General features: G+C 52.6%; 1 protein-coding gene and 1 long non-coding RNA gene across 2 annotated transcripts; both read right to left on the minus strand.

The window, feature by feature from the left end:
• Positions 1-2,465: 2,465 nt before the first annotated feature.
• Positions 2,466-5,155, minus strand: LOC139585629 (olfactory receptor 5V1-like). The gene has a single exon (XM_071418444.1). The coding sequence runs from the start codon at positions 3,549-3,551 to the stop codon at positions 2,604-2,606; it is 948 nt and encodes a 315-aa protein (XP_071274545.1). The 5' UTR covers positions 3,552-5,155; the 3' UTR covers positions 2,466-2,603.
• A 1,149-nt stretch (positions 5,156-6,304) lies between these two features.
• Positions 6,305-14,156, minus strand: LOC139585625 (uncharacterized). Its single transcript, XR_011677193.1, has 3 exons — positions 13,114-14,156; positions 9,400-9,596; positions 6,305-7,037 (listed from the first exon to the last, which is right to left on the minus strand). It is a non-coding gene; the product is annotated as an uncharacterized lncRNA (long non-coding RNA).
• Positions 14,157-14,590: the final 434 nt, after the last annotated feature.

Raw genomic sequence — 14,590 nt, forward strand, 5'->3', positions numbered from 1 at the left:
CCCTCCTCTGTGGCAGGTGAGTGAGTGACTTTTGTGAGTGCCTGGCATTTGCCCAGTGTCAAATCACAGCAGCCTCTCTCTGCTTTAGCCTTTCCTGTGTTATCAGCTTCATTTGGCTCAGCTTGGTATATCCACATTCAGAGAAATATCAAGGAGCAAATTGGCAGTGCCAGAGGGAATGTTTTGTCTTATGCCCAAGAGGATTTTGATTCCCATCCACTTCTAGGGGGGAAAGGTGGGATGGTTTAAGAGCATATGAGTGCAATACAAGGTCTCTTCTATCGAGGCTGCCCCACCTGTCAGCCAGCAAGCGTGCAGGAGTGTGTCCTGTTCCCAGTGGGGCAATTCCCAGAGCAGAAATACAGAATCTAGTCCAGGCAAGGCAGAAGGAATGTGAGCTGTGGGACCTTTGTCAGTTGCTGTGGCCCTGGATCTCATTCTAATCAGGGGTCAGGGAAAAGAGCCCCGGGAAAGCCAAATTTGTGTTTATTCTAAGGAAGGGTTTCCATTTTTAGGATGAGCCATGTTTGCAGCATGGACCAGAGAAACATGAACGTGGTCTGTGTGACCCTTTTGGGCACAGATGTGTCTGTCCCTGGGGCTGTGCCCTCCCTCCCAGCTTCTGCTCTGGCCTGGCTCAAGCTGTGTCCCAGTGATTCTGTGACAGCTCATGTCCTCTGTGCCTTCTGCAGGCTCCTGAAAAGCCTGACCCTTCATCACAGATGTGAGGAAAAGGCTGGGCACGAGGGAAGCAGGACAGGAGGAAACATTTTATTGCTGATGTTTAAAAAAGTTTTCAGAAATGCAAAAGTAAAGCCCTCCCTCAAGCCAGTACCTCTTAGGTGGATGTTCAGCTGTGGGAGTTGTTCCTCTGCCGGATACAGGTACCATCACAGCAGGAATAAACCAGGGACAGCTGAGTAGAGCAGCACCTGAGGGGCTGTGGGACTGAGGGGCTGTGGGAGCACACCTGAGAGGCTGAGGGGCTGTGGGAGCACACCTGAGAGGCTGCAGGAACACCTGAGGTGCTGTGGAGCACAGCCCATCACTGCACTGCCAGCAGTGTGTGCAGAGGGTGCCTCTGTGGCACTAAAGCTTTAGAGTTCAGAGTGGTTCACAGGTGAGTTCTGGACCACCCTGCAGTTGACCAAGCCTGTACTACCTGTGCAGGAGTGTGGCATTCCTGCTCAGTGTTTGATCCTGGGAACACCCAACGCTGTCTGTCTGTCACAGGAAAGGTGCATTGGGATTCAGGTTAAAAATTATCAATTTTAATGTAACTTTTCCAGAGGTTTCTTGTTTGGGTTTCTGGTTGGTTGGCTTTGGGGTTTTTGTTTGGAGTGCTTTGGATTTTTTGTTTCTCTGAGGCAACTTCCCCAGTCTTTTTCCTTGTGTGGTTTCTGCTGTTTCCTGCTGTCCCCTTCCAGGGGCTCCTTAGAAAGGTGTCCACTGGTCAGACTGCTGTGTCCAATGACACTGGACTGAGGGTGCTTCAAGGACTTTTTAGAATCCAGAAGGGTGTATAGCAAGGAGGGCTGAGGGGTGTCTGGATAGGAACAACAGCCCAACCCAGCAGGTGGGTTACAAAACCATTTCTTTCCCTGAAGCGTAAAATCAGCATGTGTTGTGCACTAAGAAATGGCAAACTGCTCTCGGCAAGGCTGTGTGCCTCCTAGTCCCAGTTCTGACTCTCCAGTGGGTTTCTTTGGGAACAGATTAGATACTGTTGGGTATCTCTTGGTAACTGAGCTACAGATGAGCATGTTTGGGCTGTGTGACTGCAGGTGTCACCTGCCTGTGTCATCTCCCTTGCCCCAGTGAGCCCGTGCTCCTGGCTCTGCTGCAGTGCTCATGTGCACACCTGCAGATTTGGCTGCTGCCCCCACAGCCACAGAATCATTTGAGCTTGGGCCCAGCTGCAGACCCCCAGCCAGTCCTCAGCCACCATCACCCAGAGCCACAGCACACACAACAGCTGCACAGGGAAATTTTTCTGGCCATAAAGCAAAGCATTTCTGGTGAGGAGTTCAGTGCCACCAGCTCTCAGCTCAGTGCTAGTGTCTGAGTGCAGCACCAAGGCCTGGGTGGCCTGTGCAAGCCGCTGTGCTTATGTACAGAGTGCTGCAGAGCCTCCCTGGCAGCCTGGGGAAACCCAGCAGACATCAGACTTGAAGCCAAGGCACATGGGGACAGTGGATGGTGGGACAGCCCCTCTTGCCCAGGCCAGGTTTTGCAGTCTAAGGCACTGCCCTTGTTCTGCACAGAGACTGACTCAAGCCCTGGGGCAGCCCTGAGGCAGAGCTCGTGGCTATGCTCAGAGCCAGCACGCGTCTGGCTCCACGTGAATTTGCCTTTTGCTGAGCTGCCTGGCAGTAGCACAGCTGCAGCACATGGCATCTGGAAAATAAAGACAGAATCCTGGACCTGTAGCCTTGTTCCTGACTTTATTTTGCCATTCTGCTCTCAGTGATGTGCTGAGGGTGAAATGAGCAATGGCAGTGTGCCGTGTGCTTGGGCTGGGAGCCCCAGGCTCGCTGTGCTGTCACAGATGTCCCACGGATGGACATTGCAGTGTTGGCAGCCTGTGGCAGCCCTGGCACTGCTCAGGCGTTGCTGCCTGGGGAGCCTGGTGTGGCACCCAGCCGCATGGCCTTCCGCAGGGCCCCCCACACCTCCCGGTTGCGGAGGCTGTAGACGAGGGGGTTCAGCATGGGGATGATGATGCAGTACAGCACAGAGACCAGCGTGTTGGCTGCCGGGGAGTAGCCCGAGCTGGGCCGGTTGTAGTTCAGGTTGGCTGCCACGAAGTACAGGGTGACCACGATCAAGTGTGCGGAGCAGGTGGAGAAGGCCTTGCGCCGGCTGGTGGCCAGCGGCATCCCAAGGACGGTGGCCAGGATGCAAAGGTAGGAGATGACGATGAGCAGGAAGGGACTGAGTCCCACAAAGATGCTGGAGATGTGGAGGGCCAGCTGGTTGGGGCGGGTGTCGCTGCAGGCGGCCCCCAGCAGCGGCGGCACGTCACAGAAGATGTGCTGGAGCCGGGCAGCCCCGCAGAAGGAGAGCCGGGCCGCCAGCAGCGTGTGCACGGCCGAGTCCAGCAGCCCCCAGAGCCAGCAGCCGGCGGCGGCGATGGCACAGGTGCTGCGGCGCAGGGCCTGGCAGTAGCGCAGGGGCTGGTACACGGCAGCGAAGCGGTCGTAGGCCATGAGGGCCAGCAGCGCGCACTCGGCCCCCGCGCACCACATCAGCAGGAACATCTGCACCAGGCACCCCCCGTAGGAGATGGTGGCCCGCGGGCGCAAAGTGTTCGCCAGGATCTTGGGCACCGTCACTGAGGAGTAGCAAAGGTCCAGGCAGGACAGGTGACCAAGGAAGAAGTACATGGGGCTGTGGAGGTGGGGATCCAGGGAGACGAGGGAGAGTATTGCAGAGTTGCCCAGCAGCGTGGCCAGGTAAATGGCCAGGAAAAGAGCAAAGAGGAAGGGCCGGCCGTGGGAAAAGCCCAGGAGCACAAACTCCGTCACCTGTGTCTGGTTCGTACCTGCCATGGGGCAAGCTGGGTCAGGCTTTGGGCAGACGGGAGCCCTGAGGAGGCTCTCTCCCCGACTGTGAGCCAGGGACTAGAGCACAGCCCCCCGTGAGGCAAGGGGTCCCTAATGGTACAGCTCTGATCCCATCTCCCTGGTGGGTGAAAGTTTCCTGAGTTCAGATTGCGCAGACGCTGGGATTTTGGAGTCCAAAGAGCTGCCGTCCCGGGTCGGGTACCTGATGCAGAAGAAGCACACAGAAAAACCCAAGAGCGGGGGGCATCCACCCACACCTCTTGGAGTTCTTTGCCTACCCAGCCCCTCTCCTGATGATGATTCCAAGCATGTGTCTCTCCCCCTCCTGGATGTATTTATTCTGAGTAGATGTTTCCCTGCCCCTGGTCAGGTTACAGCATTCTCTAGATGCTGTCACTGAGCTTGCTCTTCCCCAGCCCTGGGCCAGGGATATGGCATCACCCTGCACCAGTTAATTTTTTTTTTCTTTATCCTGTTTCCTGCTCTGTAATAACCAGCTCTCACAAAGCAGGGGTTCCACTTACAAAAGTACAGGTTCCAACAAAGAGCAACTCATCACATGGACTATGTTGAGCCACAGGAAAATTTAAGCCAGCAGGGATCTCCTGGCCTGGAACTCCCCACCTTTTTTCCATCATCCTATTTCAATTTTCACCCTGACACAAGGAGTTTGCTCACTATCACATGGAGCTGTGATCACCATGTCCAAGAGATGGAGGAGGCCTGAGGAAGCATTTCTGGTTCAGAACTTCAGTCAGGGCTGCTGCTGCCCACCCTGCCCCTGCCATGGACTCCATGGATGGGGCCAAGGTGCTTCAGTGGGCAAATGCAGTGAGCAAAGACCAAAAAAAGACAAGGCTAGAAAGGCTGGATGGGGAGCAGAGAGGGAACACGGATGCCACCAGTGCCAGGCGGGTTCCTGTCCTTCCCTCCAGAGATGGGAGAGACCTTTGTGACAGTGCCATGTGAGCCAGCCAGAGACCCAGCTCTGCTGGTGCAGGAGCACATCTGTGCTCTGTACCCACACAGGGAAGCTGCTCTGCAGGAGGATGTGGTTCTCCTCACCAAGCCACTACATCTGTCCTCACTCAGATGAGCAGAGCAGGCAGCCTGGAGCACTCAGCCCTGGGAGGTGGGGTCCTGAGCCTTGGGCACAGCCATGGCCCAGTGCAAGGGCACAGCTGAACTGAGGGAGCAGATAACAGCACAGGATTCATTTCTCTTGGAAAGGACTGGATGCCTCTATTGGAGGCAGAGCAGCAGCCACAGCCTGCCCAGACCACCCAGAGCCCTGGGGGCCAGCACCAGGTTCCCCCCAGCAGTGCATGTCCTGGTGAAGCCCTGCCCTCTCACCCCTCCTCACCTCCACAGCAAAGAGCAGAGGCTGGATGGCACCTAGTCCTCAGTAATCTGTCCCCAGGTGCTGTCCTATGTTCCATGTGGCAGCCATGGCCCGGGTGCTGCTGGTTTGTCTTTCCTGCATGAGGAGAAGCCTGTGTGTGTGTCCTCAGTGCTGTAAGCGCAGCAGAAGCTTTTAACCCTGAGGGGGCCCTGGGGAGAGGCTTCCAGAGGTGGCTCCTGCTCAGGGACAGGAGTGAGGAGCAGCACCCAGCAGCCTGCAGCAGTGGGATCTGAGCCCACGGGACCAAGCCCTTGTGACACAGCGCCCATGCTGACTCCAGCCTTGCCCCGGGCTGTGCCAGGTGCCGAGCAGTGCCGGACTCTTGCTCCAGCCTTGCAGCTCTTCAGCACCTGGGCACGGGGGGAGGCTGCTGGAGGAGCTGGGAGCTGCAGCTCCTGGGTGCCAAGTCCTTCCAACAGCCCCATCTTACCTGTTGCAGGACTGTGAGATGCCTGCACCCGCCACTATCAGCAGAGAGGAGCAGTGATGGGGGCTGGCCTTTGGCCAAGCTGGCAGCAGAGGTGACTGCACAACACCCACGCTCCCTGTGCTCTCACTACCTGTGCTAACCGTGCCCATCCAGCCCAAGGCACAGCTCTCTGGGGGAGCTGACGTGGTCCAGAGGCCGGGAGAGGACTTGGACAGGAGGGACAGAGTCCTAGCAGTGGCACTGGCTGAACACAGAAGGCACCAAGCAGTGCCCAGCATGTCTGAAGGGCTCAGCAGTGAAATGGCTCCAGCTCAGTGAGATGGCTGGGTGAGCACTGCCTGCTCAGAGCCTGGAGCTATTCCTGAAAAAGGAGTGAGTTCAGCTGGAGTTCACCATGTATTGCCAGGGAAATGTAAAGTGGGACCCCCAGGAAAGGAGGGCTGCTGCAGGGAGTGAATCTGGAGGTCGAGAGAGCTCTGGGATGTTTCTGCAGCAGGGAAGCACTATGGTGTCCTTGCAGCTTCTGCTCCCGATGGTGGGGCAGTAGGAGATGGTCCAAGCATAAAGTCTGGATCTGAATGTCAAGAGATGAGAGGATGAACAGTAACATCTTCTGGGAAGTAGGGAAAGTGTAGGCTACAGCCCCAGATGGGGATGAACACCCTGTGTGGAAATCCAGCATAGATACCAAGGGAGTGGCAGCCTCAGTGAGGGGAAATGCAGGTCAGAGAGTGTCTGGGGCTGAAAAAGACAAGCAGCAAGTGTAAAAAAAGAGCAGCTGTGGCTGTGGCCGTGTGTGTGTGTGTGTGTGTGTAGCTGCGGATCTGTGTCCTGTGTGTACATGGAACAGTGACTCTGGGCTCTGCCTTTCTCAAGCAGCTCTCAGCAGGGCAGCTGAGCTGGCAGGGCAGAGGGGCCACGGTAATGGGACTTTTTCACTCATTTGCTTTGAGTTTACAAAATTACACCTTTTGCTTGTGGCAGTGACGAGCATTTCCTTGTTTCACACAGAAACTTGGTGCCATGGCATTCCAATACAGCCTGGTCACTTCCCAAGGTTTTAGGGAAGGCACATCCTGGCAGCACTTGCAGAAACCCCCTCCCACTTTGATATTTGAAAAGGGACTTTTCTGAGACCACCAATAGTTGGCACAAATATTAAAATATACTGAAATCTCCCTGGATGCCAGAAACTTCAGTTCTGGTAGTCCATGTCTTCAGAACAGCCTTTAGGATAATAAATATCATGTTTGTGTCCCCCTCTGGTCTCCTGATGGATATCAAACCTGGCCAGTGGTGTCCAGCAGTAAATCAAATCTCTGTGAACTTGTGAAATGTTAAGGGAGATTTTTTTTTTAAACCAAATACCTCAAATTGGAGGTGCAGCCTTCAGAATTGGGCCCAGAGCCTATAAATACTTGTCACTTCTGAAAATCAGACTCCTAACTTACCTTCTCCAAGCATGTGTCATATCTCCCAAAGCCAAGGGCACTGTTGTAGCACCAATAGCTTCTCCCACTCCTGTTTCCTTGGCTGTTTTGAGGGATGCACCTTCCTGCTCAAGAATTCTTTCTCCAGCAGAAATCACCATTGCTTGTATCTCAGCTGGTTCTGGTCTCCACATGGGCACAAATGCTTCCTTTGAGGATGGGGACAAGAAAGTGGTGGGTTTTGTCTGGATTTTGGCTGCCGCCCCTCCTCCTCCCTCCATGTGCCCCTGCAGTGAGTGTGGCACCAGTTTTGGGATAACCTCCCCATAGGGACTGGCAGACAAATGGCTCCTTGGTGTCCCCAAAGCCATTCCTCCTGTGGGCAGAGTCCACTCAGCATTTCCAGCCCCTGCTCTCAGCGTGGGGCTTCATCCCCAGCCTGTTTGGGGGGTCCTCCCCGTCTCCTGAGAGGGTGGTGTGGTTTTTTTTCAGGGAGTGCTGGATGTAGGACCTGGCATTTGTCCTTGTTGAATTTTACCAGCTCCTTCTAGCTCCATTTCCCAGCCTGTCCAAGTCCTTCTGGCCCTGCCCTGGAGCACTGGTCCCCCTGACTTGTGTCACCCACAACCCTGACAGGAGAGCACTCTGTCACCTCTTTCCTACAACTGAATAGGATGTTCTACAGGACATGTGCCAAGAGGGATCCTGGTGACATTCCACTTGTCCCTGCCCTCTAGATAGAGCATGACCTCTTCACACCCTCTGAACCCGGTGGCCTGGCAGGTGTTTTCCCTGACACTGCTGCTGCTCTGGCATGTGCCCTCTGAGAGCCCTCTTGCCCTCATCCCTGCTCACCCTGCTGCTGCTGCCCCGGCAGCCTCTGCCCAGGATCCCTGCAGCCACACCTGGCTCGGGAGCTCAGGGGGTTGTTGATGGCCACGATTCTCCCTGAGGCTGCAAGAGCTTCATGCTCAAGTTTTCCCCCTCAGTGGTTGTGGTTGTGTCAGATGCAGTTATGAGGGCACTAAAACTGTCCTCTCCTGCAGGAGTCACCCAAACAGCAGTTCCAGCAGATTTCGTACAACCTAGAGCTTGTGCTTTTGTGTTCCCCTTTTCTTCTCCAGTTCAGCTTCCACATCCCTGAAGTGTCCAAGACCAGGCTGAACATGGCTTGAAGTGACCTGGTCTAGTGGAAGATGTCCCTGCCCCACACAGGGGGTGGAACTGGATGAGCTTTAAGGTCCCTCTCAACCCAAATCAATCAATCTGAGAGTCTGTGATTCTAGCACCACTTTTTGAAGTGCTCTCCATGGACACTCTTCTGTAGGATTTTCTCATGTCCCACTGTTTTGGGAGTGAGGAAAAGGGGGCCCTGACCACAGTCTGCAGTTGCCTCATGTCATTGGGAGAGGTGATGGGTACAGACTCTGCTCACAGCTGCATGGTGACCACAGAGGCAACTTGCACAAGCTGGAACAGGAGACATCCTCACTGGACCTCAGGGAAAAAACCTTGGAACACTGGATCAAGGCCCTGAGAGGCCCTGGACTCTGACCTTGGAGATTCTCAGCACTCACCTGGCCACAGATGAGCCACCTCTGCTGCAAGGGCCTGCTCAAAGCACGGCTTGGACCAGCAGTCCCTGCCCAGCACAAGTCTGATGCTGGAATCAAACTCTCAGCAGGTTTTCCAATAATAATATTTCAGGGGTTTCTCCCAATGATTTCCTCAGAAAAAGCACTTCCTTCAGGATTTTTCAAATTATTTTAGCTAAATTGTCAGGGCCACCTGGTACTGGAACCAGGCAAGGAATAAGAATATGCTAAATTTGGCATTTCCACTTTGGCCTATCCAAGACAGGACAACAGCCTCACCCCACATCTTGTGGGGGAGGTCGTAGATTCCTGCCAGACTCCTCTCCCAACACTTGACAAGGAGATTTTTGTCTGAGGAAAATTGTACTGTTCCAAGCTCTTGTCCAGTGTAATTTACACTTGTGTTTAAGAAGACTGGGCAAGAAGGGTTGCAGTTTTATGGTCTAACCATAAACTGGCCAAAGCTGAGCGGAACTGCAGGTGTTTGCAGAGTGCTGATGTTTGCAGGAGCCCAAACACTGCACTCACAAACATGAAGTGAGTGCCTCTTACCCAGGGGAGGTCCAACACCTGCAGGGGCCTGGACATGGAAAGTGTGGTCACAGCAGCAGCCCTGGGGCCGCTGGCTCTTCCTGGCCAACTTGTGCTCTGAAAGCACCAAGGAAAGTCTCTTCTGTCATCACTGATCAGCACTTTTGGTTGCTCATGGTCCTTCTGGGCCGTGGTGGCACCTGCTGCCTGTCCCTTCTTCCCACTGCTCTGTCCCCAGCTGCACAGGGCCAGCCCCAGGTTCCTCATCCAGGTGTGGGCACCAGCTCTGAGGCCAATTAGGGCACTTTTACCAGGAGGCTGAAGTTGGAGAGAGAGGTTCCTGTGTTCCCAGTCTGCCTGCTTGGTCCCATTCCCCACAGCCTCCTGTCTGGGAACAGGAGCTCCAGTGCCAATTACAAAAGCCCAGAGCACTCCACCTGCTCACCTGCATGTTTGTCGGTGTGCAAACAAGGCCCACAGCGGGCTGTTAAAAGTTCTGGGCTGGTAAAGGTTCAAGGCAGCCACTTAATCCACAGCTGCTGGAATCAGTCACATCCCAGAGGCACTTGGAGCGAGAAGGGCCCAGGCGGCACAGAGCTACCACCTTGAAATGTCTGTGCACAGGACACACGCCTGGAACTGCTGAAGTAAAACAAAAACAGAAAACAGTAAGTAATTGGCCAGTGCTTTGACAGGCTCTGGGAAATATTTGGGTGACAGGAAGCATTTTGAAAACATCTGTTTTTGCAACAAAAAATAAAATGTTAAGATTCCAGGGCAATTTGCAATCCTGGTTGTACCTCCTGCCCAAGTTCTTGCTCTCCTCCAGCCACAGCAGGTATATCCCACAGTAGGTAGGAGCAGTTACTACAGCATTGCATACCTCATACATTACTTGTTTGAGTCATTCTGGTGCCTCTTGGTCCTATGCTGAGTCACCTCTGATGTTTAACTTCCAAAGGGTTTAATTTAACACAATTTATCTAATTTTTCTCTCCTTGCTGCCCCTTTCCCATCCCTGATCTGTGGGTACAGACCAAGCTGAAACCAGAGACCTGGGCCTTGCCTCAGGCTTATTATTCTCTGTCACAAAGATTTTCAGTTGCTTTATCTGACCTCCAAACTTTGTGTCACAAAATAACAAAAACAATAACCTGAATTCTGGTTCAGCTTAGTTTTGTGATGGATGGTGCTGCCACAGTCTCACATCTATAGTTTTTCTGGTGTTTTCCTTCTGTCCAATGTTTAAACTTCTCCTGCCTGTTGTCCCTGTGCAGGTACCCAGGGATGGGCTTGGGAAATGCTGAACCATGGCTGCTGCTGCATGCAGGAGCTGCTCCAGGACTGCACAGACACTCCAACAGTGCTGTCACCAAAACTCATCCCTCCCATTGCTTCCAGAACTCTCCTGTAGTCAGGGGAGGGATGGATTTCTAAAGTGTTTCCATAAAACATCTGTTCTCTGGAAAGGATCAACACAGCCCCATGTTAAATTTAAATATTCAGCTCCAGCAGCAGCAGTAGCTGCTTTGCATAACTGATGGCTTTTAACTTTCTCCAGGTGCTATGGGAGATACAGAACTGTCTTTTGTTTATCTGGAATGTTTTAAAAGGCAGGGGAACATTAATGAGGAAATCTGGCTAATACAAGTACTCAATAGTCATGTGTGAATGGAGGGGCCAATCAGGTCCTGGACATGTTGACAATTGGGATCGGGATCTGATGGAGAGATGACAACTGGTTCTGCCTGGAGCCTGCCAGGGCTTTGGGCAGGGTATCACAGAGATGCATGCAGGTGAGGAGGAGCCCAGGTGGGTGGCTTGGCTGTGTAGACAGGAGTCTGGTCTGTGGCATCACATCAAGCTCAAAGTTACATTTGGTCAGTGTCCAGATCCAGCCCATCTTGGCCTGTCTGGGGCATGAGGTGAGAGAGTGTTGGGGAAGATGAAACAGGAAAGCCTTATAAATATGATTGCCTGGCAAAAGATTTTGAGAATATGGAACTATAAGCAAGATTGAAATGAAAGCAAGCTTTGAGATACCTGAGTTACTGAACAACAGGAAAACAATGGTGTGGCCCAAATGAAGGTGATCCCCTTTTGATGAAACAACACCCTCTGCTTGCAGACAGGCCCAAGGGTCAGAGCAGACCCTACAGCTTGGCAGAAGGGGCCCAAAGAGGAGTTTTTAGGGTTTAAAATGTAACACAGTATGGTAATGTAATGGTTGTTATAGGCTGTATGTAAATTCTATAGGATTTGTATCTTGTACTAGATTGGTTAGTGAAAAATAGAATATTCAGCACAGAAGAAGATTTATTGTATTGTAATGGGAACTTTGCTCTCTTTCAGCCTCTCTTTTCCTCTTGCTCTCTCTTTCTCTCTCTTTGGGGCTCCTCTCTCAGATCTGCTCTGAGCTGTGGCTGGCAGCTCAAGCAGGGCCCTGCACCCAGGCCCTGTGCAATAAACCTCAAATTCCAAAGGGCCCCTGCACCCAGGCCCTGTGCAATAAACCCCAAGTCCCAAAAGGCCCCTGCACCCAGGCCCTGTGCAATAAACCCCAAATTCCAAGCCCTGGCTTCAGAGATCTCTCGTCTCCATCTGTCCCGACCGTCCTATCCCTGTTGCTCCTACAGGAGAGTGTTTCTTTTCTGTTCTAGGAAAAAACCAGTCCCAATCTATGAGGATTTTTTCTGCAGTTTGGTGTTTCTCTCACTCCTTGTTCCTCCTGCTTTGTACAGCAGCTCTGTGGGAAAACTGTGGCCAACAGGGTTGTGCCCCCCAAATCTGAGATGACTGTTTGCTAATCCCCTGGAGCTTTCAGTGTGGGGATGGATTGGACTTCTCTGGCACAGCTTTCCCTGAACACCATTACTTCTGTTTGCCTGGGATTTGATTCTCTGGCTGCTTTCCAGGCTCCTTTTCTTTTCCATGTGAGAACCCACAGTCTGATGCAAGATCAAATCCACAAAATCTCTGGCCACCGACAACACCCTTGTCTGTAGCTCTGCACAGTGAGATGCAGCTTTAGCGGAGACAAGTGCAGCCAGCACTGAAGCGGTAAATTTGTCTTTATTTCCGTTGTATCCATTTTTCCTTGTCCCTGGACTGGGAAAAGCAGGACACAGGATGTTGTGAGAAGAGCAGATCTGCTGGTTCTTGGCTTCTTTTCTGCCTCTGTCAAGGTGGGGATTGAAGCACTCAAGACAGTGTTTTGTGTCCTGACTCGGGTGTTTATTATTTCTTATGTCTATTACAAGTGGTGAGTTCTACAGTATTCTACTAACAAGCTACAAAATGGCTAACAATCTTCTGTACATGGTCTTTTGAGGCTAAACTATCCAATTAAGAAATGGCACCTAAGTTATTTTCATGTTTAACCCAATAACTAATCACTCAAAGTCTGCAAGGCAGACTTTTCTGTCCAATTACACAAAATCACCCAAACCCATGAAGAAGAAGGAAGAAGGTGAAGAAGGACCAGCTACTGTGCTAAAACCTTCATCTTGCTCTACATATATTACTATATTCTAAAACCTTAAACTCTAAGTTTTCCACCCTGTGATACTACACCCTTCTAACCAGCTACACACCCATAATACAAGTGCTATCAATCAATTTTGGAAGCCTTCTCCACAGCCTCAGGTCAAATGCTGTGTTCTCTTGGGGACCAGTGCATGTCAGCACAGAAAGTCTGGAATTTTCAGCATCCAGGGTTCCAACACAGATGAGCTGCAGAGAGGGAAATACGGAATAGCAGCAGAGCCCCCAGGTGGGGCTGGTAGGAATTATGGCCATGCTGGAGGAAGGAGAGGCCTGACCTGCTGCCCCGGTGCATCCCCTGCCACTGCAGCAACACCCCGGGGCCCACACCTGCCCAGCAGCACAGAAAGGAACTTCAGGGGGTGTTGAGGCCAAAGCCCTGCCTTGGTATAGGGACTCCTGACCTTACTTTATCACCCTTGGAGTATAAAAATAATAAAAGAGGGTTTTTTATGTCTCAGTGAAATTGCCAGTTTTCGGGTTGTTTCCATTGCCTTGTGTCCATACCTGGGATACCTGAGGTTCCCTTCACTGCTCACACCTGGGATTTCTACCCATTGATAAACCCCACTGAGCTCCTGAGTCTGAGCAGCCCCAGCCCTCAGCCTCTCCTTACCTGTCAGATTCTCAGATGTCCTAATCAGTCCATGCTGGACCCCAGTTCTGACCAGGCTGTCTTGTACTGGGGAGTCCAAAACTGGTGCCGGTGCTCCAGATGTGGCCTTCCCTGTGCCCCAGGAGGGGATGGGGGTAACCTGTGGGCAAATCCTCTGGCTCCCACACCTGAGGATGCTGTCAGACCATGGAGGTGCACCGCTGACTCAGGGGTGGCTCGTGGCCATCAGGACAGCCAGATGCTTCTCTGGTCTCTCATGTGAGTGTTGGCAAATGGAAACATCCCTGCCCAGGTGCAGGACACGGCGTTTTCCTCTAGAAACTTCATGGAATTCCCACTGGCCCATTTCTCCCTGAAGAGACCAGCCCAGGGAGGGATGACACCAGAGCAGGTACACACCTGAGGGACTGAAGCCTGTGGGTGTGCCATGAGTGAGTAAACAAGGAGGAAAGAGGAAGAAACAAGTAGAAAAGCAAAGCCCAGCCCAGCCCCAGCCCTCTGTGCTGTGTCACCTCCCCCAGGGACTGGCAGAACCTGCAGGAAAAGAGGGGACAAAAGATGCTGGACTGAAGCTGAACCTGGCAAAGTAGAGGAAAGGTGCTTCCCCACGTGTTTCTTTAGTCATTATCTTGGGTTTTCCTTGGTACCTGAATCAGTTACTAAAAAGTTTGTGTTACAGCAATAAATCAAATGAAATTCCTCAAGCTGAGAGGGTTCTGCCCGTGGTGGCAGGAACTGAGGCCAGGCCTGGGCTGGCATCAGCACTGATCTCCCTCTGAAGCCTTTCCTTCCCTTCTTCCCAGGCCAAACCGTGTTGTCCCCTCCAGCGCTGACACAAACTTGCTCAATTCTTCCAAGAGCAGATCAAGTTTAGGCCCAAACTCATAGGTCCCTGTGAGATGGCCTGTCCCAGCTCCACACCTGAGGTGTCCCTGCAGGTGCCGGGGCTGGACCTTGTGCCCCAGGCAGTGCTTTGCAGCAGCCCCTGGGCAGAAGCTGCTGCAGACACACAGCTGTGACCAGCCCTGTGCGCAGATCCCACGGCTGGGCCAGGCACCTGCAGCTTCCAGGAAAAAACAGGGATCTCAAACCGCCCTTCAAACCTGTACTGAGGTGCCACATTGTCTCGGTTTTACTGCTGTAACACACACCCATCAGCATCAGCAGGGAATGGTTTGGGCTGGGAGGGACCATAGAGCTCATCCAGCTCCGTGCCCCTGCCATGAGCAGGGATGTCACACACTACACCATGCTGCTCCAGGCCCATCCAGCTCAGCCCAGGAAACTGCCAGCGATGGGGCAAGCACCACTGGAAAAGCAAAAAATCACTTACTGGGTATTTACAAGGAAAAGAAAAAGAAAATGGGGAAAAAAAACCCAAAACAAGCCCACTTTGATAAGAGCCCTCCAAGCTGAGTTACCCATGACATTTTGTAAGACTTCCTTGGAGAGAAAAAATCAGTTTTGACACTGTCTC

The sequence above is a fragment of the Agelaius tricolor genome, unplaced genomic scaffold (assembly GCF_023055355.1).
Source record: "Agelaius tricolor isolate 1412-34295 unplaced genomic scaffold, bAgeTri1.0.p SCAF_86, whole genome shotgun sequence".
Taxonomy (NCBI): Eukaryota; Metazoa; Chordata; class Aves; order Passeriformes; family Icteridae; genus Agelaius; species Agelaius tricolor.